Raw genomic sequence first — 24,508 nt, 5'->3', positions numbered from 1 at the left:
CTTGGACTATATCATAGAAGTTTTCCAAGACACTGCTTCCCATCAAAAATATTATTTGTAAAATATGTCTTTATTCTTATTAAATAAGAATAAATTTGCTTAGATTTTTTAAAGGAAAATTTGCAAAAATATTAGTGGGCTCAGTCAACATGGTGAGAAGCTGCATTATAAATTAAACTCTTATTTACCATCAGGAAACACTGTCAAGAGAGAAAAATCATGAAGTTTTGATCAGACCCATCTTGCCTCCCTGCCCCGTGTGGACCACTGGGGAGCAGAAGAAATGGCAGTGGGGTCCTAGGAAGGAGAACACTTCCCACTCTTACCCACTTTGCTAATGCAGGCCCACAGCCTCGCTCCTGCATGCACCAAACATCTGCTCAGGAAAAGTCCTCTGTATCTGTCTTGCACAGCAGCAGAAGAGGAGGAGGGGGTTTGGCTACAGATGCCTTAAGAGCAGCCCTGCCAGCCCAGCTCTTCAGCACCTGCAGGAGTTGGAGGATCCTTTCCCCAACTGCCCTTTTAATGCACAGTCCTGCAGGATTTATGAGAGGGAGCTAAGATAAATAATCTCCACGTCCCCAAAGCAGCAATTCTTCTGTTGAGCAGATGCAGCAGCTCTTCACCCCGGCAGGGCTGTCTGGCCCAGAGCCCCCAGGAAGGGAGGCAGCTGCCAGCCCCGGGAAGCAGCCCCGCAGGGACCCTGTCCCGCTGCCAGGGACCCTGTCCCGCTGCCAGGGACCCTGTCCCGCTCCCAGGGACCCTGTCCCGCTGCCAGGGACCCTGTCCCGCTGCCAGATCTGCAGTCGGTTCCTCAGGAGCTGTCACTGCTCCTCCAAGGGAGCCCTTGGCAGCCTCCCTCTGCCCCACCACATCCCCCTTAAAATTTCATCCATCGTTTTCCTTTGGAGGTTTTGGGTTTTTTTCATAGAATCATAGAATCGTTGGGTTGTAAGGGGACCTTGAAGATCATCTAGTTCCAATCCCCTGCCATGGGCAGGGACACCTTCCACTAGACCAGGTTGCTCCAAGCCACATCCCAACTCACCTTGAACACCTCCAAGTGCTCAAGGATGGGGCAGCCACAGCTTCTCTGGGCAACCTGTGCCAGGGCCTCACCACCCTCACAATAAAGAATTTTCCCCTAATATCTAATCTAAACCTACTGTCTTTCAATTTGAACCTGTTTCACCTTGTCCTGTCACTACACGCTCTTGTAAATAGTCTTGTCTTACCTTTACTAAAAAAAAAAAAAATTAGTTTTTAAATAATTTTTCCTCAGAAGAGTATCTACATAGTGCATAAAGCGCTTCTTTTTCATTAAACAAAACATTAGACCCCGAACACCACAGCACGGCGTGTGAGCTCTCGAAGCAGGGCAGGACCCCCCTTACACACCACGAAGGTCCTCGGCTCCGCCCCTCATCCTCCCTCCCTCCCACATGGCCCGCCCCGAGCTCACCCTCCTGCCAGCTGAGGCTGGGGACATCGGGGTCGTGGTGTTCTTTGCAGAGGGAATCACAGGGTATCTTCTTGGCATCGGGAAAGCTTCGGCCTTGTGCCGCCTCCCTCCCCACAGAGGCGTCGCCATGGCCGCGGCCGCTCCTCCCCTCACAGCCGGCGGGATGGCGCCCGCTGCGCTGCGGGACCTCCTTGCCCCTCGGGTCCGGAGGAGCCCTGCAGTTGTGTGAGTGTGAAAGCAGAAGGGAACAGAGGGGAACAGGCTCCCCGCATCCCGTCTGACCCCCGGCCCCTCACAGCACCCCGGGGAGGCGAAGGGCATAACTCCATGTGGGGAGGTCAAACCTCTGGGGAAGATATAGCACTCGCAGGCCTTTCCCCCCAGAAATCCCCAAATAACAAGCCATGGGGTTATCTGGAGCGGGGCGGCGTGGGGCAGGAGGTGGGAATGGGCAGTGAGCAGGTGCTAGGTACCCCAGTCCTCGTGAGGGGATGGCCATGGGGTGAGGATCCTGAAGGAATGGGATGAGGGGCAGAACGGCTGCAGAACGGCCCATCCACATGGCAGACATAGATGGGCTATGTGCCTGCCCAATGCCTAGAATAAAAGCTCATTATCCACAGGCTATTTTTGGCACCTGATTAATTCTTTATAGCTCTCAAGCTGCATTCGTACTTCTGTTGCTGTGAAAAATCATAGCTCAGAAAAATCCCATTTCCCCCCATTTTGTGCGGTATCCTCTGTAATGAGGAAACATGGCTTTTAAAAGAAAAACAGCAAATAAACCCAGAACTTAGTCTGCATACAGACCACACAGGAATACCAAGCATGTGCAAATGCATATTTAGGGATAAAATTGCCAACTAAACATTTTAGACTTCAAATTTTCACTATTCATACATCTATCTCAGCCTTAAAACACTTTCATTCTTCTCTTTCCCAAATCCAAGCAAATCACAGGAAGAAAGTTATAGGAAAGCAGTGTTTGTGTTGCCTCTTTGTGGCCTAAGAAAAGGCCAACTTGCCAACTCCCATTTTCACTAAAGGAAATAATAAAATTAGAGCCTGTTCCTGGGTCCTGCTCCACACAAGGTCTGGATTGGATTTTTGGATTATGGGTACCACCCACAGTCAAAAAAATATGTGGGCTTAATCCCACGGATTTCTGATTATTCCTCAACATCCCTCATGGTGTCTCTTACTCCTTTAAAAGAAAGAAATAGACTACCATTTTGGTCTGACAGTATTATGTCCAGTGTCATAGGTGCTGATGATATCAGGTAAGTGAGGAATCAGGCCTGTGGCTCTCCCTCACCAAACTCTTACAGAACAATCTTGGAGCATATGAGGCTTTTACTGGGTAAGAGTGGTAGTTGTTTCTTGGGGTTTTTTTCCTGCTGGAAAACATTGTCCCATTGTCCCAAAGGAGAAATTCAGTGTGCAACTATTTTGAAATAAACTTGGATAAGGGTTTCCTAACTTTATCTGGTCTATACTATGTGCACCTTAAACTGTAGGTGGGTCTCCTTTGGCAAAGGCTGCCACTTGCTCAAGAAGCTTAACAGTGTCTGTATCATCCTAATATTTTTGATTCTACAGGTGCTACAATGAACCTTCACCCCTGCACTCACTGCATCAGACTCATAAGGCATTCAAAGAAGTCTGAGCCACCTGACTTTTCATAGAATTGTAGTCCAAGGGACAGAAGTTGAAACACAATAGAACAGTACTCCATAAAACTGGACAAATCTGCATATTCTCAGCTTGTTCAGGAGTTTAATAAATTGGTCTTTTTCACAAAAGACTGGTAAAACTTCCACTGGTGTTTGCTGGAGGTACCTAGTTGACTTGAGCTACATTCTGTAGACATTTTACATTAAAATCTATCCCAGCAGTCAGCTGGAAGGATATTTTATTGCTCAGCTGTATAGCTGATATTCAAAAATGTGTGGGTTTTGCAACTTTTAGGGCCAAGCTTTTACTTTTTCAGGAAGCAATCTTTTCTTCTATGATTAATGATTGTGTTGAATTGTCTAAGGTAGGAAACAACAGCTTGAAATTACTGTTATGTGCTGTGGGAGACCAAAGGGAGAGCGTGGAACTAGATCTCCAGCAGGAAAACAGCTGGTAAAAAATTAAGCCAACTGTGTTTCCAAGTAAATCCTGGAATGCAGTTTGCAAAACAACACATGTTCAGTCAGAAATCCTCAAAAGAAAAGACCATTTTTTCAAGCAGATTATCTGCCTCAGATGAAGGACATTATAACCAGCTAAGAAACTTGTACCTCTGTAGGTCTTCTTTTCCTTGGTTTCTTCATTTTCTATGATTCCAATAGGAGCTGAGAGCACTCAACATCATAAAATAGGGGAGGCTTTAAGGGAGTACGACAGCAGGCACTGTCTCCAGACTTGAACTAAACGAATTTCTTTTGACATTTAATAGTTTTCTCCTAAGACAGCCCACACTCACTAATCTCTTCTACATCATTAGCCTCACTCCTGACTCTCAGTGAGAATGAGATACACACTGTGGAAAATTCTACCACATACATTAAACTTCATCCTGTCACTCCATCCTCTGATCGCACCTTCAGAGACATTCACCCAACTGCCCCATGGGCAAACAACAGCAAGACAAAAAATTTACCAAAGCTCTGGAAGGCAGACATACAGGTTTTATATATATATATATATATATATATATATATTCACAAGAGCAATTGTTTTATCTTAAAACCTTTCTAAAACATACTGCATATACTGCAGGCTTTGGCAGTAGAGATAAAATATTACGGGATCCAGCCTTATTTTGTTTTTCTCATCCAAATATACACATTGTTATAACAGAGAAATAATTGCATCCAGAATTATTACTGCTGCTTGATGACCAAAATGCCTCATACACTGCTCTGCACATGAAACTACTGCAAATATCCATCTACCCTGGCCAACAACAGCTTCTTTTGGGTGGAGCAAAAGAAAAGTGGCATAAACATGGTTCACTTAAAATGCAGTGACAAAAATGGCATTTGAAGGCCTGTGTTCAAAACAGTCCCATATTGTTATTACAGATGGAAACAGTGAGGGAAGAGAAACAAAAGAAACAAAAGCCAGCTTTTGTGAGTTCCAGAGCAATCCCTTATGATCCTGGGTCTTGTATAAGATGATTTGGAAGCTTTGGAAAGGCATTCAGGGTCTCTCCCTGAATAAGGCACTGAAATACACTGTCTTCCATGAGCCTGGCCCAGTGCCATGACAGTTTCTGCGTAATTCATTGCACATTTTGCTAAGTGTTCTCTGTATATTTATAGAGATATATGCACATAGACATATATGTATTTTTCCATATGTTTTCCTGCAAAACAGAAAAATAAAGTAAGTTACATAATGGAATACAGAATTCAGTGTAAGACCAACTTAGTACCTGTTGACATGTCACACGTGCCCCAAACTAAACCAGAGATGCACTGATTTTTAATATACCCCAAGTCTGTAGAGATAAATTATTTCTTGTTTAACAAAGTTTTCACATAGCCCAGCCAGGAGGGCTAATGTTTGACTTCCTGAGTACCTTCTGCCCTTTTCAAGCCCCATCATCTTTTAAGCCTTTTAGCACTATTCTTAGCAATTCCTTGTGTCATTCTCAGTGACAAAATGTTGATTAGGGACAAAACTATTTTTTCCCCACTCTCAAGAGTTTAGATCTCCGGAAGTAAAGAGCAGTCCTGAACCTCATCATCTTTGAACATAAGATGCTAAAGAGATGCAGTAAGTAGATTGCTATTCCTATGAAAAAAAAAAATATATTCTTCAAATATCATTCTCCCTGTATCTTTTCTTCTGCAGTTGAAAAGAGATTCAAGTAAAGAGGCTATTCTTTTAATAAGAAATACACTAAGTACAGCTATATCTTCCCACTCCAAGCGGTCAGTGATTTAAATACTGCTTGAGACAGAGTTTGTAATCTAATGACATATTTAACAAACACCAATGGGTCTAATCTTACTTTAATTTGTCTAATTTTTTATCTGTTTTCAGCTCACATGTCTTCTGCATCAGCAAGCCTCACAGTTTGTTGTTTTCCTTTTGAAGGATATGCTTAAAAGCACCATGAAATACCTTTGCATTTTTTGTTATCAGAATTTCTAAACAAGGACCTGCATCTTTAACTCTCATGTCTCCTGTGGCTGTAAACAGAAGCCAGTAAGAACAGTCCATTGCCTCTGATAAAACAGATATATGCTGTTTCATTTTACAGAATATTGTATTTTCAACCCTTTTAGATTTGTGATTCCCCATCATGTTTTAATGGAAGTCTTCAAGTTCAGGGTTCAGACACTCACTTGTTATGCTTCAATCATGTGTGTAAACTGGAATTATTTACACAAGAGTCTGAGAACTGGGACCTTGATTTAACTCAACTACAGCTGTTACCTCTCACATGATGGGACTGTGTGAGTTCACATTTTATCTCAGTTCTTCTTCCTCTTCCTCTTCCTCATCTTCCATTTCCTCTTCTGAGTCATCCTTATTCTTTGAACTGTTGCTGAATTCAAGGTTCCCTTCAATATCCAGTACCTGTAAGTGCTTCAGGTTTTGGAAGGTACTTTCTTTCAGTGCTCCAACTGAAATCTTATTAAACCTGTAAGCAAACAAAAAGGCACCCCTGTTAAAATAAACCCATTTTTATATGCAACACAGAAATGAGGAGACTAAGAGGAAACCATTCTGCAGCTACTCTACACTGACCGAAGTAACTCTAAGATTACACTGACTCACAAGAGCACTCTAGAAATGCTGACTCCTCTGGATGGGGGAAGAAATAAAATCATAATACTAGAATTCCTCCCCCACAAATTCTTTCTCTTGCTCTTCTGCTTTCTCCTTCCCAAAGAAGAAAGGCATCTGCTCCACAGTCCACATTTCAAAATGTAACTGATTTTTCATGACATTCTGTGTCATTCCTGGATAGTTTAACTCTTCACCTACAAAACTCAAAACAACGTATCCCTTTATAAACAAAGCAGTAATTTTTCAGCTGTTATTTGGGTTTTCAGGAATACTAATAAACTAATCTGTAGTTTAAGAACCTGTCACATATACTGGTCTGTTGCTCTTGAACATGCTTAAAATTGTATTCTGTGTAATATTTCCATATGTATATTATTGTTTAAGAGCACTGCAGTGATTAATGGCCTCCCATTAAAAATACGACTGAGCTTGGGTGGAGTTGCCTTCTGAATATGTTAGCAAAACTGTTTTGCAAATTCCTTTTTTCTTTATATAGAAATGTAGAATGTGGTATGTGGTTTCTGGTTCACATCCAAGCATTCACTAAAATCTCATAAATGTGAGCAGCTGAATAGACAGACTGCTCTAATTTACACCAGACTTTGTAATTTTATTTGCTGGGTATAGAATCATTCATCCATAAAGGTATGCTCCAGAACTATTCAGAACTACAGGGCAGTTTAGTTGCATATAGACAAAATAAGACCATATTTAGTCTTGTGCAGCCTGGGCTTTTTGAACACATCCATTGGATCAGCTTAATCAATTATTCTGTAGGGATTCATAAATTACTTCTAATTAATATTTTCAATAATATTCCATCAGATTAAAACTGAATATATTATGGGGACAGAATCACTTCTTGTGATATAAATCTCTGCTTAAATCAGTTGTTACTGTGAGTTTACATTACATGTAGAAAAAGGTCAGTATCTGTCATCTAAAAAAACAAAGTCCTCATCCAACTGACAGAGTGGGAAAATACCCAGTAAAGCCCCTAGACTGAGTTAAGTAACCTTCACAGTTGTAACTTGTCACTTGTTTCTGACAAAACTATCAAGGGAATGCACACAACTCCAAGATTAATCACACACACCTCACTGGAGGGGGATTTTGTTAAAATCCAGGGCCAACAGACACAGGCAAAGCTGTACTTCTACAAGAGGACTGTCAACTTTTGGCTCACAGCTGAATATTGGAATATGACATCATGTTAAACATTAATTTCCCAGAATTAGTGGCATGCCAAACCCATTCTAATAAGCATAGAAAAGACAAGCTCTCTGAAAAGAACTTTTTATGTGTATCCATGTCTTTTCTGAGCAGATGAATATAGTTTTATCACATATTACTATGAACCAAATATGCTTGTTCAGAAAGTAAGGATTTAAAATACTTTCTGAAAAGTAAGCAATTACAAAGTGGATGAAGCAGGAAAAAATCTTGTGTGTTGAAGTGGAAACTTGGCCTTACCTGAGGTAAATCCCCTTTATTTTGGGTGTGGATTCAAAAGCATTCTCTGAAACCGTTGTGATCTTGTTGTTCTGGAGATACAGATATTCCAGAGATTCTGGCAGGCCTAATGGGACAGATGTCAGCTGGTTGCCAGCCATATCTAGTGACTGCAAGAGAGACAACAAGGGGTCAAATAAATAACTCAATTTAAATATTAGAAACACTCCAGAAAGAGATTTAAGTTTGAAGTTATATTTGTAATAGAATAAACTAACTTCATCTACCTCTAATTTGCATCAAGGTAAGTGTGGGTAAGACAGTTCTACTCTCTTAACTCCTACTGAGCATCCTGATTTCACATGATACATCATGCTGGTTTGTTTCAGAGTTCCAACATTTCTTTATCTCTGTCCCCAGGCATTAGCCCATGTCTGCTTCAAGTGAATTAAAAACAGGCTGAGTTTCAGATGTGCATCAGAATTCCTTGGAAGCTGCTACTGCAAACACTTTGCTGGCTAAGGTTGGTAATAGGTACAGTTACATCTAAAACCATCTGGAAATATTCTAACATGGAGACATATGAAGACAGCAGGAATAAAGGTCATGATCATTTCTGAGATTAATTTTATCCAAGAGAATGGATCAATAGAAATGTTTTGGTATCCTGTAGCATTTTCATAGCACCAACCTGACACTCACTAGTTACACACTACTCAAAGCTACACTTCTGCAAACAACTGTCCTAATTCCAGTGCTTTTATTCCTCACATAATGCCAGTCTGGAAAACAATTATCAATAGAATCATTGAATTGTTTAGGTTGGAAAAAAGCTTTAAGATCATTGACTCCAACTGTTAACCCAGTACTGCCAAGTCCATTATGTAAATGTCTCACTTTGCAGTTGCAGAGTCTCCAGTGATTTCCATGGAAACTGTGGACTGAAGCATTTACTAAGTATATGCATGATCAGGGTCTTTATGGGATGGTTATTTGCCAAATTCACTCCAGTGCACCAACTCAGAAACCAACTGCACAGTTAAGCACTTAATGATAAAAAGGATTCAGCTGGAAACAGCCAACAAGAAGTAACGTTGTTCCAAAGAAAACAAACAACCATAAATGCCCCATTAGTCCAGCAGAATTTTAAGTCTGTGCTATTATCTGAACCCTGTTCAATGGGAGTGAGGTTTGGTGTGGGGATGGCCAATGTTTGATTCAGCAACACCTTACTCTGGCTTGACACTGACTGCAAGGAAGTGACAGTAGAACAAAAGTTCCACAAAGTAATTGTGAATCAGGACCTTTGAGAAGAAAAGTTCTTCATTCCAGCCAACAACTCCAGCTGCCTAACAGGGCTCATGACCCATTTTTGTTTGAAAATAAAACAACCTACATTTTATTAAGGTACTGCAGAAAAGCAGTCCCAGCAGTCCATAATTTTCAACAGCATCTTCCTTCCAGACTTTGCACATTAGATATATTTGCACATGCACACATGCACACACACACACACACATCAGTGAGGCATCAAACAAAGGCAAAAGGTATTATTAAAGCCAGGGACCAAATCTGCAGCTGATGCAAACAGCTCGACAGACACTGTTGCTGCATTGCTGATTGACATTAACTGAGCAACAAGCTATTGGTTTTTCCCAGACACAACAGAAAGGGAAACATTCATATAGATTAACATCAGGATTGTCTGAAAACACACTGGAGGCCAGTGTGACATATGCTCCATGTCCTTATCCCTGATCTGCTCTGAGATGTGCACACTTTGCCTGTGCAGTGACCTGACCATATGCACCCTCCATGGATGCCATATGACACAGGCAATACCTTTCACTGCAGGAAAGGGGCTGTTGCCTAAAAGGAAATGCAGACAAATCCTTCAGCCAGTGTAACAATTCTGAAAGATCATTTTGCTCAGCACAAATGTGATTGTTCCTGCCTGCCTTATGGTTTGTGTTTAACTTTCTCCAACAATTAAGCAAATGAGAAGACTGCTGATTGAATCCAGACCTCTGAGCTGCTCCCCAGGTGCCTTAGCCAGCTGAGCTGCTAAATCCTACAGCTTGGCTTGTCTGACTATAAGCTGATGTGGGGGCTTTGAGAATTAAGAGTGTTTTTGTTTATGCATTCCTTCCTCCTGCTGTCTCTATTCAGAGCTGATTTTAAATCTTTTGGGAGACAAGCTATTTGAAAAGCCTAATTTCAGTTTTAATGACAACATTCACTGATGTTTTTCTGAAAATATAGGACACTGTCAGGGTTCAGAAACAAAGCTGGACTGGCCAGCAGTGGAAGGTACCCACCTCTGGGACAACAGCACATCATTTCTACTCTAGAAACAGTGTGTAGCACTCACAATGCAACCCCAAAACATGAGGACCAAGCACATTTAGTATTGGTGCTACATAATTTGATTTAGGCAGACAGATGAGGACATCAGCATCACTAAAACAATTAGAGAAGGTGATGTTTCTACCTGGAGACTGCTGAGTTCTCTCCATGCTCTTGAATAAATTGAATTTACTTTCAGTTTATTGTTGCTCAAATACAGTTCCCGCAGTTTTGTCATCCCAGACAAAGTCCCTTTTGGGATAATGCTTATCTCGTTCTCCTTCAGCTTCAGAACCTGCAAGTTCTTTGGAAAGCCGAAAGGCACCGTGTGCAGATTGTTTCCAGAAAGATCCAGGGACTTTAGTTGCCGCAGTTTACGGAAGGCCTCCCGATGGATCTGGGGACTTGTGAGTTTGTTGTAGCTCAGGTTCAGCTCTTCAAGGAAGTAAGTAGTAGCAAAGTCATTCCTGTTAATCTCTGAGATCTGATTATGAAGGATCATAAGTGTCTTCACTCGCCGGGGCAGCCCACTGGGGATCCTTTCCAGCATGTTATTGTACAGGTGGACAGTGTGCAGCTTCTTTAAGCCCTGGAAGGCTAAGGGGTGAATACCTCGGGCTTTTAATTTGTTATTGTGGAGCAGAAGGTACTCCAGATTCTTAATTTGGGTCAAGACATCTCTGTCAATCACCTTAATTGCATTCTTCTCCAGGTGGAGGAGGACGATGTTTCGAGGTAAACCACTTGGGATTTGTGAGAGGTTATTGCTGGACAAATCCAGATATTCAAGACTAGACAATTTCCTTGGGAAAGCAGGAAAGAAAACACTCTCCGTTTAGATTCTGCAAGGTGAAACAATAACCAGTTTCCTCTAAGATTTTACAACCTTTGCTTTAGAGCCTTTTTACCCAGCATGGCTTCCACTACTGACTGCCCTTTTCTGACTCATGATATGAATGATGTGGACACCAAAACAGGGAGCACCCATATTTTCATTAGGGATTAGGACATGGCACTGCCCCTGCTCCTCAGCCACACTAGCAAGAGAACATGCCAGACTGCACAGACACCCAAACTGCCACTGGGCTGAGGACTGAGATCACTTTTGCAGTCACAGATAGCAACATATGAGCAATTTCAGTGAACAAATACCACAAGGAAGATGCCATGGGAGCACCACCAGAACACAGAGTTCAGCTCTCGGTTTCACAGAAACAAAGCCTGAGCATGAGTAATTTCTGTCTTTCTGAAAGTATATACTGAAATTGAAAGGCAAGTCTGCTTTCTAGATGATGGAATGTTACTCTTATGAAAAGCAGAAATGCTAACTCAGTGTCCTAGGCTAAGGTAGTGAACTTCTCCTGACCCTCCAGTATTATGGAAGTGAGTCAGGGCTAGAGCTGCTTTGTGTAAGCTACTGAATCTGGATTCCATGGTCTCAGTTGAAGCTAAATTAAACCCTCAAACCAGCCACTTATACCAACTGGATGTGGATCAACGGCATTATATGCCAGGACTGAGGAACCCTGTATTCCCTTGTATTTCAAGTCAGTTTCTCAGTTCAAATGAGAGTTTTAATCTATTGACACTACATAACCCATCACAGATGACTAGAAAGTTTTCAGGAAACATGAGAACTAATGTGTTACAGACATTACTTACTGGTTACTACACTGCTATTCCAGCTATCCAGACATGCTCTGAATGAACAAATATAATCTTTAGGTAAAATACTTCATTGCTGCAAATTTGTAAGTCTTCCTAGGATGGGAATATCTTAACAAAAATTATATGTCCAACATGACCTGGAGGTGGACTCAACACAGATATATTAAACTACTAAGGGAGGTTTCTCAGAATGAGAAATGGAAAAGGAAAGCACAGTTTGGTACATTTTTGTGTCTGGAGATCAGGAGAGTTTACAGAACTAAATTATGGGCAGGACCGATTGTGTGGTCTGGATCTTCAGGTAGAAAAAGGGCAGTATTCAGTGCAAGCAAAGAAAAAAATGTTAAATTTTTTAAGTGCTAAGTCCCAGGCTAAATCTAGGACAGCCAAAGGCTATTTCTGTTTCACCAGTTGATAGCAAAGCTTCTGCAGCCATCTGGCTCTTGAGCAGTACCACTGCATCCCTGCCTGCTCCAGCAACCACCTGCACTGGGGTACAGCTGGGCCAGGGGAATTCACAGCTGTGTGTCTGTGGCTGCTTTCAAGTCACCTTCAGAGAAACACACAAGTGGCTCCAGTGAAGATGAAGGTGTGGCTCTAATGCCAAGTGAAGTGCCCTAGAAACTGGAAAGTCCCAGGTAACCTCACTTTTGACTGTTTTGGAAGAAGAGAGTGGCTTTCCATGTTGTTCTAGGTGGCTTTTCCCAGAAGACACTTAGTACCTGTGTGACTGGGTCTGTGGCAGGCAGGGAGTGGTGCAGTCTGATGTTCACTGTTCTGTGTTTTGTATGAAACTATTCTGCAACCACTCACCCAGACCTTTGCTTTTGAATGGCAGCATCTGCATCTCAGATTTAGCAGTGAAATGCATAACACCATCCAGCTTTTAATAACTTTACTTTTTACTGTGTCCTTTGTTCAGTAGATGTGTGACTGTACCAGAGGGGGCAGACAGACACAGAGGTACAAACTGCACATCTCGGTCTCACCAAAAAGTTTCGTTGTCCATTCCCTCATTAGACAAGTAGTTATTCTGCAAATACAGCTCCCGCAGACCAGCAAGTTCGCTGAAGGCTCCTTTGGGAATCTTCTCCAGCTTGTTGCTCTAGACTCACCAGAAGCACAAAGCACAGTATTTGGCATGAATAAATACAACATTTGGGTTCTGTTCAACTAACAGGCAATTAAACTTCTAAAGGACTAGACATAAAATATTTAGGGGGCATTATAATGTGATGGACAGACTGGATCACACAGACAAATCTGGCTAAATGTCTCAATGAACAGTAAAAGGAAAAAATCACATCTAAAGTACACCTGTCAGATACTTTTGGTCCACTACTGGCTGCCTCTCATTTCTCATTGTCCTGGATTTTTCCCAGTCAAAATATCAAGGTAAATGTTACTACTGACAGATGGTGCACTTGCATATAAAACACTCATTTCTCTGCTCGTCTCCTCTGCCCTTAACACAACTGGGGACAGCAGGGAAGGAGACGAGTTCAAAGTGTAATCCTCAAAGTGTGAAGTCACTTTGGGAGTCACACAAATAATAGGGAGATAATGATTACTGTAAGTGTAAAAAAATGCAGGGAACAAGTAAGTTCATACTTTGGAGAGAAATTCCAGCAATTTAAGGGACTGGACTGGTTGCATTTACTTTTCTTCAAGCTGGAGAAGTCTGTTCTCTAGAAGACTTTAACAAGAATTCTGGTGAAACCTTCAAGGGAAAAGAAAGCTGGGAGGCAGCACAGAGCTGCCTCAGTGCAGGGCTGATAACAGACTCCAGCCTCTGCACGTCCAAGGAGCTGTCAACACTCGGAGCTAGCAGACCCAGGACTCCCCACCACTGTGGCTCTCCCATTGCTAAGGCTCAGATCTCCAGCACAGACATGATGAAGCATTTTTATCATCATCATTAAAAATGCTGGAGAGTCGTTAATAGCACAACTCTGCTATTGCGCTGTTGCTGGAGGAGTTGTAGCAGTAGAGGATGCCTGATCCAAACCGAATTGCCAGTTCAGTAGCAAGCAGCAGACACTGATGCTGGGAAACAGTGGTCTGTGTGAAACAAGTTAGTGAGCAAAGCCAGCACAGAGTGGCTGAGCAGCTATCAGGAGAAGTGGCATCAGTGGCAAACTTAACTGGGAGGTCATGGAAACATGGCCACGGAATGATGCACTCACTTCCTGTTCTAAGATGTATTAATATCGGTATGTGCAGGGAGGAGACCAACAATGCAACCACCCAGGAGTTTGCAATACATCCCCCTGCAAACACAGCAAGGCATTTCTGCCCCTTATGAGCATTCTGGTGATTTGCAAAAACCACTGTTGCTTATGGACAAAAAGGAAGGACACTGGGACAGCTACTGTTGAGAATACAGCAGGCAAGACTTAAAGTGGGCCTGGGGGTGTTTCCAGGTGCACTGGGATGTCTTGACTGTGTGGTGTGAAACCCACACAAACACAGGATTACAAAACTTTGTTGTCATTACCTGTAAGTGTAATTTATATAGTGCTGGAGGGAGATTCTTTGGAACATACTTCAAGAAATTGCTGGACATGATGAGTATCTCCACATTATTCGAGCCGTTGAACATATTATCAGGTAACCCAGCATCTGAAAGTTTGTTGTTATGAAGATACACAGATCTGTTGGAAGGAAATAAAATATGAAGTTCAACAGATAGGGAGATCTGGAGTTTTTGTTTACTGAGAGAAATTAGTTTAAAACTTAATTTCAATCTTTTCTTCTTTCTTTGATATAATTATATTTGTTTTTAAAATGTGTCCTTTAACTTAGCAAGGGATACAGGTGCAAAACCAAACGGCTGGCCCCAATACTCTCTGAAAGTTAGGTTTATTCCAAATCCAAACCTGCATGTGAATGCAAATTTCACAAGTGGCCTTATCTTCTTAAAAGAAGAAACTGAGTGCAAGCTGGGACTGTGCAGTACTTAGAAACACAGAATGTCAGTGTGGTGGCCTCACTCAGAGGGTTGGAATTATCTCTGTTTAACAGATATGCCCCAATTTTAACTTCTTTTTGGAGCTGAGTCTGGCCTGCTTGGGCTTGCAAAACCAACCGGGAGGTCTCGTAAGAAAGGACCATTTCTTAACTCGCCGTTCTTCCTGCTCCCATGAAGGCTGGAAATACCCCAGGAAACAATTTGTCTCCTACTCCTAGAACTCAGAATAGGATACTAACAGAAAGACAACAGATTTACTCAGTCTGGAAGAGTTGGTTTTTAATGAGCCATTGCCCTTCTTACTTTCAATCTTTAATATTCACAAAAAGTTTCTCCAAACAGATTTTCAGAAATTGACTCATTCTTACACAGGTTTCAATTCTGTACAAAGCAATGTACCTTTATGAAGTTATTCCTGCTTTTCACTGGCTTAACTGCTAAATGAATTCGTAAGACTTCTTTGTAACTGAAGAAGTTACAGGTTTTTAGTGACTGATTACCTCTTCCTTTCCTGTGTTTACCCTAGGTGCAGCAGGCAGCTAAATTTGTAGAGAGGGGTTAAAACTGCAAAAGTATCAAAATGTGCTTTTTTAACTTGTTCTTGGATTCTCTACCCGTTGCAGAGGACTTGGCACCATCCTTCTGGAAGGAAGGAAAGGCTCAGTATGGAAATACAATTGTGTGATCACACACTCCAGGGAGTTCAGAGCTACACTGAAAGTATTGTTTACCCTGCGTGGTCAGCTGTACTTTTAACTCACAAATATTTGCCTTTCTGAAAAACTTACTCTCCAAATAATCAGTCTGAGATCATGAACTCTGCTGGGGGCAAACAAAACAACTGAAACAACTGTGTTAGGATTTTATATGAGTGATCTTGGAAATCAATAAATTCTTATTCTGATTAAAATCAGTGTTGGTATAGAAGAGAGTGAAAATCACTTCAGAAGAGTCAGTAATTTTAGTATGGAACCAAAACACAGCAGCATCTGCATCTTCAGATTAAGGAAGAAAACATGTATAAATCTAGCTTCTTTCATCATGAGATATTGCCAGAAATCTGTGAGTGACTCAGCCCTTTCAGCTTCCAAGAGCCAAGAGACTAAAGGCCCAGGAAGTGCAGAATAGCTCCAGCTCTCAATGAATTCAGTGGGAATGGAGAGTTCTTCAGTTCATTACAAGACCAGGCTGTAGGGGCTCAGCTGGGTCAGCTGTAATTAACTGCTTCCAAACCTGGCTGTGTAAATTACTCCCAACAGAGTTTGGGATGTCTTTGCAGGATCTGGATGGTGCAGTATTTGGATGCTGCAGATTACTCAAAACCCCTTTAGAAAAGCCCATACCTCACAGGAGGTGGTCTGTGTGCCTCTGAGTTTGACATGGATGTGCTGCTGTGGATCCAGATGAGAAAACCACAGCCTAAAACTAAGCAGAGACCTTTGGCATCAGACCTGGGGTTTGAACACTTCTGTAGGTGCTGAAGTGCTTACCTTTAATAGAATTGAGTTATACTGCACTGAGTACTGCACCCTCCACCTGATTTTATTTAAAAACTAATGGACTGTAATAAAACTACAGATTTCTAAATAGCTAATCTCCATTTTGAGAAACTAAATCTGTTCTTTTCAATTCCTGATACACAAATAAAATAGGGACAATTTCATTTCATATTTGCAGAAGTGTCTGGCAGCTAGCAAAAGCCCTTGGAATGTGTTTGTTTGATCTTTCATGCTGATAATAACACATTCTTTCCAAAAACACAAGTGGGCAATAATATAGTTTACCTGGATAGTTTCTTATCACCCACCAACTGCATCCAAGCAGGGGCAGAACACCAGTATTGTTTTACTTCCCAGTTCCTTACCTCAAGTTTGGTTTCTGTCCAAATGTGAGCCCATATATCTTAGTGAGATAATTGGCTGCAAAATCTGCACTGATCAAGGTATTTGGTAGGAATTTTGGAGCCACTGTTAGCTGTAAAAGAAATATACAGGGGAAATGCAGCAAATGTTTTAACCAAGTATTAGAGCAGCAGCAAAACACTTGCAAATTTATCTTCCCTGAACAGGCAAAGATAAATTAAACTGAATGTAGATTGCATGAACAAAAACAAATTGTCCTCACTCACTAATCTGTCCAGGAAGGAGACAGACTTTTGCTCTAAGATATGAAAATGTTTGTTTTGGTTGGAAGGGTCCTGTCTCTTTTTGGTGGAAGAAATCAAGAAATTGTTATTCAGAGAGCAAACACTTTGCTTACTATTGTTCCAAATTCCCCAGTCTGCTGTGCCAAAAAACTTCAACCCCCCTCACAGTGACCTACTGCTTATTCACTTGCGAAAATGTATTGTGGAGGGGAAGTGTCACTTCACACGTCTGCTCCACTGCATCCATTTCTGATGATCTCTGCAAGGGGGATTCAGGCTCCCAAAGAACAAGGATACTTCTGAGCCAAATGATGGAATACTGAATGGCACTTCAAAGCAAAGTGTACAGTGATACTTTGTTCAATAAACAAGTGATGTATGAGGAAATACAGAAAGGCCCTGTCTCCAAAATTTTATAGCTGACAACAGGTATAGGATTGAATGTGTTGCTCTTACTGCTATTTTTATCGGTGATTTTAAAAGCTAACCCTAAAAATGTCTGCATCTGAACAAATGGGTGGAGTGGAAAGTAATCATCAAAAAAAAAAGCTCAGTTTTAGAGAGCATCCAGGTAATACAATAGCCAGGTTCGCTGAGTGACTGTTAATAGCAAAGTCATTCACCTACAAACCAAGAATACAGGCTACAATCCAGGCTGGATGGAGGACAGTTTTCTGGGAAGCATAAATCCAGAAGCTTTAAGCATCAGGATAAAGCCCTTGGGAAACAAATTTTTAACACAATGCTGTAATAGATAATCCTTGAGTAGAGAAGACACTGAATTGCAGTTGGCAGGTGCAGCCACCCTGGTTACAGGTGTTCACTGCAGTAGTAATGAGACCACTCAGTGTTTTATGTGCACTCCAAAGGGCTCTGGAGAGAACATCTTTCCCAGGGAGGTAACTGAATTCTTTGTCATTTTTGAGATCAGGATGGGAAACTAGGGCAATGGAAGAGAGCTGCCTTCTAGCCTGAAGTTCATGGAATCTGTAATCTTCCTCACAGCTCTGTTGTGGTGAAACAGAACCTAGTCCTTTCAGCCAACAAAGCACAGCAAAACTCACATGATGAGAAACCATATTTTTCAAACTTTTATTACTATAAAACTGCAGTTGGTTATGAATAATAGCGTAAAACCAAAAATATTTAAAATATGAACACTGTGTGAAAGGAGACACTTTATTGGAGAACTGCCTAAGCCTTAAAAAAAACTTAACCTAAGCCTTAAGCTATGTATTTATCCAAATAGTGCCTATACCCCTCTCTACTGGTATGTCAAGTGTGCATTGATGAACTCCATCCATGAACTTCCAATTTACTGGACTCATAAAACAGTCTTCTTTAAAAAAAAAAACAAAAAAACAAAAAAAAACCCCATTATTTACTGTTCTTCATTTCCAGCTGTCCCAAAACCTCCATCCTTAGCCTGTCTCAAACATTTAATGGTCACAAACACAAAAAAGATCTTTCCCACAAATCACACTGCTATCAGTATTTCCAGGTGGTTTGTGAGCACTGGAATGAGGCATTCTGCATATTACTGCAGTTGTTCTTGGCTTTGGTGGTAATCTCTCACCTCCTGATCTGGGAGATATGATTTCAGGGAACTGGATAAAAGCACTCATCTCTGAGTAAGAAGGTCCGACAATGCCTCAGAAAGAAATAAGTCTCTACCATGACACAATATTAACAATTCAGACACAGGAAACAAGACAATCATTTTGATACATGGTGGTACATTAAAGCTTTTTTCCAGTCAATTAGGTCATAACTTTTATACAAAACAAAGGACATGGCTCAGACATGTGAAATGAAAGACATCAGAACCACAAGAAAGAGGAAAGAGAGAAATTTAATCCAAAAGGAGTTTTCACTTGCTCAGGACTTTGCTGTGGCATTTCAGCACTTGGTCATGAGACTGATCTTCACTGGTTACCTGCTTGAAGGATTTCTGCTGGATTGTTTTAAGTGTTAGCAAAAATCAAGTTGACTTGAATAGCTTTGTCTAATTTATTGCCTAACAAGAAGCAATCTGCATTTCTCCAGCTGCAATTCTCTTTCAACTTTATTTCTGCACCTTCCTTTCTATGTGGCAGAGAGTGTTTCTCCACTGTTAACTAATGAATTCAGAAGGTTAATAGAAAAAGTCATTACCAGCTTTGAAACCATTTTTCTTGCTTGGATGAAGCTTTGATAAAAACAGAAGTACTGGACTGGGGTGAATCCCACATCACTTTCAGGATATGGGAAAATGCAAACCTTCTGCCACCAAAATCATCTGCTTATATTAAATAATAATGACAGCTCAGGATCTGGTCTATAGTTTGGTGGAACAATTTCTTTCATTAACAAGGTTTACTGTGCACTCTTTATGAGAGATACAAAACATGAGAATGGGGGTGAAAAATTAAAAAGGAAACTACAGCATCTGCTCTTTACTTGAAGTACTTGTTACTCACAGGCCACAGAAGGCTTTTAGTCTGTTACATTTCTTTTCTCTGATCAACTATGCCAGTTTAATGAAAGATGATTTAGCTACATCTGATGGGATCACAATGGAAGATAAAGCAGCATTAAGATAATCCATAAAACAAGGAGCAAACTACCAGCAAATCCCTGCTCTCCTCCAGATACCACAGTAACTTGATCCACAATGTTTCCTGCTGCAGAGGAGATGCAGTTTGAAGCCAATCTGGTTTGTCCTGGCTTGTGATTTATAAAGAAATGTGTTATTTTTGCGGGTCTACAATCTCTCACTCTAACTACTTCTGACATTCGCTGATGTTTGCAATTTCTTTTGGGATTCTTTTCTCTCTGCAGCAAAGCCAGAAAAACCAAACACTTTGTTTTGTTACACAGGGAAAATCAGAGTGCAAGGTTCTGGAATATTAGTCACAGTCTGGCTTGTTCCTTTTTATGGAGTTATTAACTGCCAAGATTGTTACATGGAAATGGTGCTTGAAAGAGAGAAAAGAACACAATGTTACTGTACTAAGGAATGGGTTCTATTCTCAATCACTCCATACAGAAATGTATGGAGTGATTCTGGATGTGTCTTGGCCTGACTGAAACCTGAATGTGGCCACATGTATTTAATCAGAAAATCAAATGGTCCCAGATTTTAAGAGGATAATAAAATATATATACAGACATTCAGAGAGAGAGAAGGTGGGATGGAAGGGCAGGATTTTTATAGACAAAGAAGTTCTCTCAGATGTTTTAACTTATGTTTTTCTGTGGATCCCAGTTTCTTTTGTAGCAAATATTTGTGGACAATCACTGGGGATAAAGAAAGCCATAATGGGAACCACCCAGATGCAAGGGTATATGAGAAGCTATTTCATTTCCTAGCCTTGGCAGGAAAGATGTGCTTCTGTTAAGACATCCAACCTAGGTCATTAATAGGAAAGCATCTGGGATCTTCTCCATCATAAGAAGAAATTCAGCTCCTAACCACTGCAGCAGCTAAAAGAATAAATTAATGACTGGCACAGTGTCACTGTGTGTGGGTATCCTCCCCATATCAAACCTAATAAGAATGGGAGTCAGGGAAAACTGGATAGCTTTTTACAGATCTTGATGGCTCAAACAGAGGCACTAGGATGTGTTTGTTCACAAATTTTTCAACCAGCCTCATCTGATAAGGCAGCATTTCACATCATTACCCTACATACAGGCAGGAGCCAAATCTGCATGCAGCTGATCCAAAGCCTGCGGAAGACAGTGGTAATTTGTACATGCAGGGGCTGTATCCCCCTACACGAGGGAAACCTTTCACCAGGTGCACAAATAAACAAGTGTTCAAAATATACCTGCATGTGCAGCCTCTAAACTTTTCACATATACTGTTTTGACCTTAGATGAACCTGCATTAGAATATCACTTTAGCACAGTTTTACTTAAGTAGTACATATATTTTGAAAGAATTGACATCTTGCTCATTTAATTTTCAGAACGCAACTAGAAAAGAACTCTAAAAGGCTTCAGAGCTTCTTACCTTATTGTTTGCCAGGTACAGGTAATTCAGGTTCTCCAGATGCTCAAATGCTTCCTCTGGCAACCCTTAAGAATAGGAATAACTAATCAGTGACATCAGCACCTTACTGCCAGAGTGAAAATATTAGAGGACAGCTTTCCCTCTCAGTATCTTTCATGTGAGATTGAAATACTTTTTAATGCCACTGAAACAATCTGATTCAAACCTATTGTTGTCTCTTTTTATTTAATTGGAAAAAACCCCAAACCCACAAACCAAATCAAACAGTACAAACTTGTTAAGAGCAATGGATAACTATTTAAAATCCTGATCACACAAGGCTTTGTGGCCAAGCCCACTGGCAGGGGTCAGGTACATAGCTGTGCAGATCTGCCCTATGGCTGATTATCAGTGCTTGCAGCAACCACACTATCTGAGAACCTTCTCCTGTAATTTGCTTACGATTCTGCAAATCTTTTTTCTTGCAAGGACATAATCTGAGGCTGCTTAATGATCAGATCAACCCGATGCATGACTATATTGCCAAAGTTACCCCAGTATCTGCATGTCACAACCCTTCTCTTGCTCCGCTCCCCCACAATACAGATATCCAAACAGTAACCAGCTCAGAGAGCTGATCCAGCTCAGGGCTTATCGTCCCCAATAATTATTAATTTTCATCTGAGTCACCCCACATCCAGCTGATCACACAAGCACAACTGCTGTCACAATGGAAAGCCTGCAAGTAACACTTTCACCTGGCACTTAGATAACCATGAGTCAAAGGTGAAGCTATTTCCCATGTCAAAACGTGTCGGAAACTCAGGGCTGCACTGGGGCTTGTGAAAGAAACATGAAGGCCCAGAAGTCATAATGTCAAAGGCTGGATATATTAAGCACAGCTTTCCCTGTGCTGTGTAAGAGTGCTGTGCCTTGAAGCCCATGTATAATATGCCCACAATCTCATAAAGTTTTCTCTCTAACATTGCAATAAGGATAAAAAGAGCATTCAGATCAACTGGCTGACACATAAATTATTAATAATTACTTCTTTTGCATCCCATATCCTCCTCTCTTACTGTTTACTCCAATTTCTCTGTTTCTTTTGCTTTCCTCGCTAACCCCTTGTCAAGTTTCTCTAATAAGCATAAGACTGAGCCAGCAAAACTTGCCTACAAAAATCAAAATGGTTTGAGAAGGGTAGAAATGTCCTTATTTGCAATATGTATATAAATTCATACCAAATTTGACAAGGACAAAACTGGACCAAACTACCCTGACTGACTAGACTGAACTAAACAAGGTCATTCAGGAGGAAATCATTCAGCATGTGGATGTTTCTGGTTCTCAAGTGCATTGCATGGAAGTGCCTGTGGGACCAGAGGGAGTTTCCTGGATGAGAAGATCTCACACCACAGTACACGAGCTGCTGCCAGGTCTCCTCCACTGGTTCAGCAGGGCTGCATTCTTCTACACTGAGTACTATGTTTCAGATGATAAAGTGTCTCCAAGATCTGTGTGATGGCCAGAGGAGTGAGGCTCACAGCAAACCACTCCAACCAAGGCAATCCATCACTCTGGCTTTCCTTATCAGCTGTCACTGGCCTCATTGCACAAGCTGGTGTTCTGGAGGCACAGGCTCTGTCCACCCCGTGGCTCACCTTTTGAAGTCAGCCTGTTGTTTTGCAAATTGAGAGTTTCCAGTCTATAAAGACGAGCAAGCTCTTCTGGAAAGATTTCTTCTATCTGATTATTCTGAGAAAATGGAGAGTATTAATCATCAGCAAAGTAATCCAAGAAGGATCCCAGTAAACCCAGACTGTGAACTTAAATAAAATCTGGAAATGAACCCACCATGTCAAATCCTTGTCAAGACTTCTCTCAGTAATGATCCAAACTCAGATCTCAAACCGAAAACATCCAAACCCAGCAGCATTTGAAAGACTGACTCCTGCTCATCTCCAGGATGCACCAAAGAGTGTGATTATGCCTGGCAAGGCCCACAATCCATCTGCCACAGCCAAACCTTGTAGCTGCAGCAAGGCATTTGCTACAAGGTTGGCATGGTGGATTTCCAAGTTTATGGCTTCTGTTATTCATGGGTTGTTTTAAAAGCCACTTGTTATGGATAGGAAGCATTAAACTGGGTTCACTTTCACTGGCTGTGCTGTCAGGGGTGACTGCCATCAGATTTTCATTAACATGCTGACTAACATTCCGACCATTAATGAGTGGTTCTAGTTTTAGCATCCAGGGGACCAGTCAAGGACCCACTGTGCTGGAAGCCAGGCCAGTGCACAGAAGGTGGCAGCTGCAGCTCCAAAAAGCTTCTTTTCTTTTGGCAGCAGAGGCAGGAGCCATGGCTAGCACACGCCTGGGACAGATCTGCTGAGGAAGGTGCCAGCTTCCATTACAGTTTTTCTAAATGAAAAGCTCTAAACAAAATCTGCATTTCATCCATTGAACAGAATTGACAGATGGGAGCAATAAAGCAAAAGCAGTTGGTGAAGGGCCAGGCATTGGAAACCGGAACTACTGCCACTGCTCCAAGGAGGCACGGCCACAGGACTGCTATGCTCTAGCCCTTCTGGTTAGAAGCACTGCCCTTTCCCTGTCAGAGCACTGGCAGGGAAAGGACACCTGCCCAAATGCTGGTCACAGGGATCAATTAACTAACAGCAGAGCATGGAAACATGCTGACAGTCTAGGACTTCCCAATTCTTCTTCCTGAAGCTCATATCTCACATCTTACTTGTCCTTTTCATGAGAAAACATGAGGTGTGTGGAGCGGGACCATTGCATGACATCAATGTCTTGGCCACAGGCAGCCCAGCACCAGGCAGTGCCACTTCGGGTGATGGGTGGCAATGGCCAGCTCATTCCTGCTCCTTGCTGAGTCCATGTGCTGCAGGGAGAGGTGGGACACTGGGGGACACGGGCTGGCCTGCCTCTGGCCTGGCTCTCTGTGTCTGAACTAACATGCCGTGCTGCCCAAAAAGTTCTCTGCCATTTATCGTCTTCTTCAAAGACATCTCAAAATGAAAGGCCTCCACCAGAAATATGTGTTGGCCAAAGGAGAAACAAGAAATTGTTGGTTTGGACAAAAATTCTTCTCATGGAGGTGTGAGAGCCTGTGGAGCTCTTTTTCCCCTCCCTGGATCTGAGGGGAGAGGATGCTGATAACCATGCGCATTCGTCGAGCTCAGGAGCCAGGCCTGCTGCACCTGCTGCTCCCGCCGGGAGCCAAGGAGGGGCTGAGGGAAAGCACGGGGTTCAGGGGAGGGATGAGGGCACGGGGCCGAGGGATGCCCTTACCTGCAGGGAGAGGTGGTTGGTCAGCTCGGGCAGCAGCAGCGGGAACTCCTTGAGGTCGATGCCGCCGCAGTCCACGACGCCCTCCTGGGTGCAGCCGCAGTCGCGGGGGCAGGCGGGGCCCGCCCCGGGCCGCCGCCGCTCCGGGCCGCCCTCGGCGAAGTCGCTGTCGGCGGCGCAGCCCAGCGCCAGCAGCGCCGGGAGCCCCAGCAGCGCCAGCAGCGCCCGGCCGCCGGCGGGCATCGCCCCTGCGAGCCGGACAGCGGGTCAGCTAGGCGGGGGGGGGCGGGGGGCTGTCCTTTGCTGCCCGAGCTGACCAACCACCTCTCCCTGCAGGTAAGGGCTTTTTTTTTTTTTTTTTTTTTTTTTTTTTTTTTTTTTTTT

The 24,508-nt window shown here is 42.3% G+C and overlaps 1 protein-coding gene across 2 annotated transcripts in view; it reads right to left on the bottom strand.

Annotated features, from left to right (window-relative positions):
* Positions 1–2,289: 2,289 nt before the first annotated feature.
* PODN (podocan) overlaps positions 2,290–24,508 on the bottom strand; it is a 26,255-nt gene continuing 4,036 nt past the window's right edge. For both annotated transcript variants that reach the window (XM_042030716.1, XM_042030717.1), the window contains exons 2-11: positions 24,128–24,372; positions 22,474–22,567; positions 20,834–20,898; positions 16,555–16,664; positions 14,217–14,373; positions 12,709–12,824; positions 10,197–10,854; positions 7,727–7,875; positions 5,897–6,104; positions 2,290–4,817 (exon numbers count right to left, since the gene is read on the bottom strand). In XM_042030716.1, coding sequence (XP_041886650.1) covers positions 5,930–6,104; positions 7,727–7,875; positions 10,197–10,854; positions 12,709–12,824; positions 14,217–14,373; positions 16,555–16,664; positions 20,834–20,898; positions 22,474–22,567; positions 24,128–24,372 — 1,769 coding nt within the window. In that variant the 3' untranslated portion in view covers positions 2,290–4,817; positions 5,897–5,929. The remainder of the gene's footprint in view (positions 4,818–5,896; positions 6,105–7,726; positions 7,876–10,196; positions 10,855–12,708; positions 12,825–14,216; positions 14,374–16,554; positions 16,665–20,833; positions 20,899–22,473; positions 22,568–24,127; positions 24,373–24,508) is intronic.

Source organism: Corvus kubaryi, unplaced genomic scaffold (assembly GCF_017639235.1).
Source record: "Corvus kubaryi isolate FWS band 111438036 unplaced genomic scaffold, C.kubaryi_AGA036_p1.0 37334, whole genome shotgun sequence".
Taxonomy (NCBI): domain Eukaryota; kingdom Metazoa; phylum Chordata; class Aves; order Passeriformes; family Corvidae; genus Corvus; species Corvus kubaryi.
This window is presented reverse-complemented; position numbering and strand designations above follow the sequence as displayed.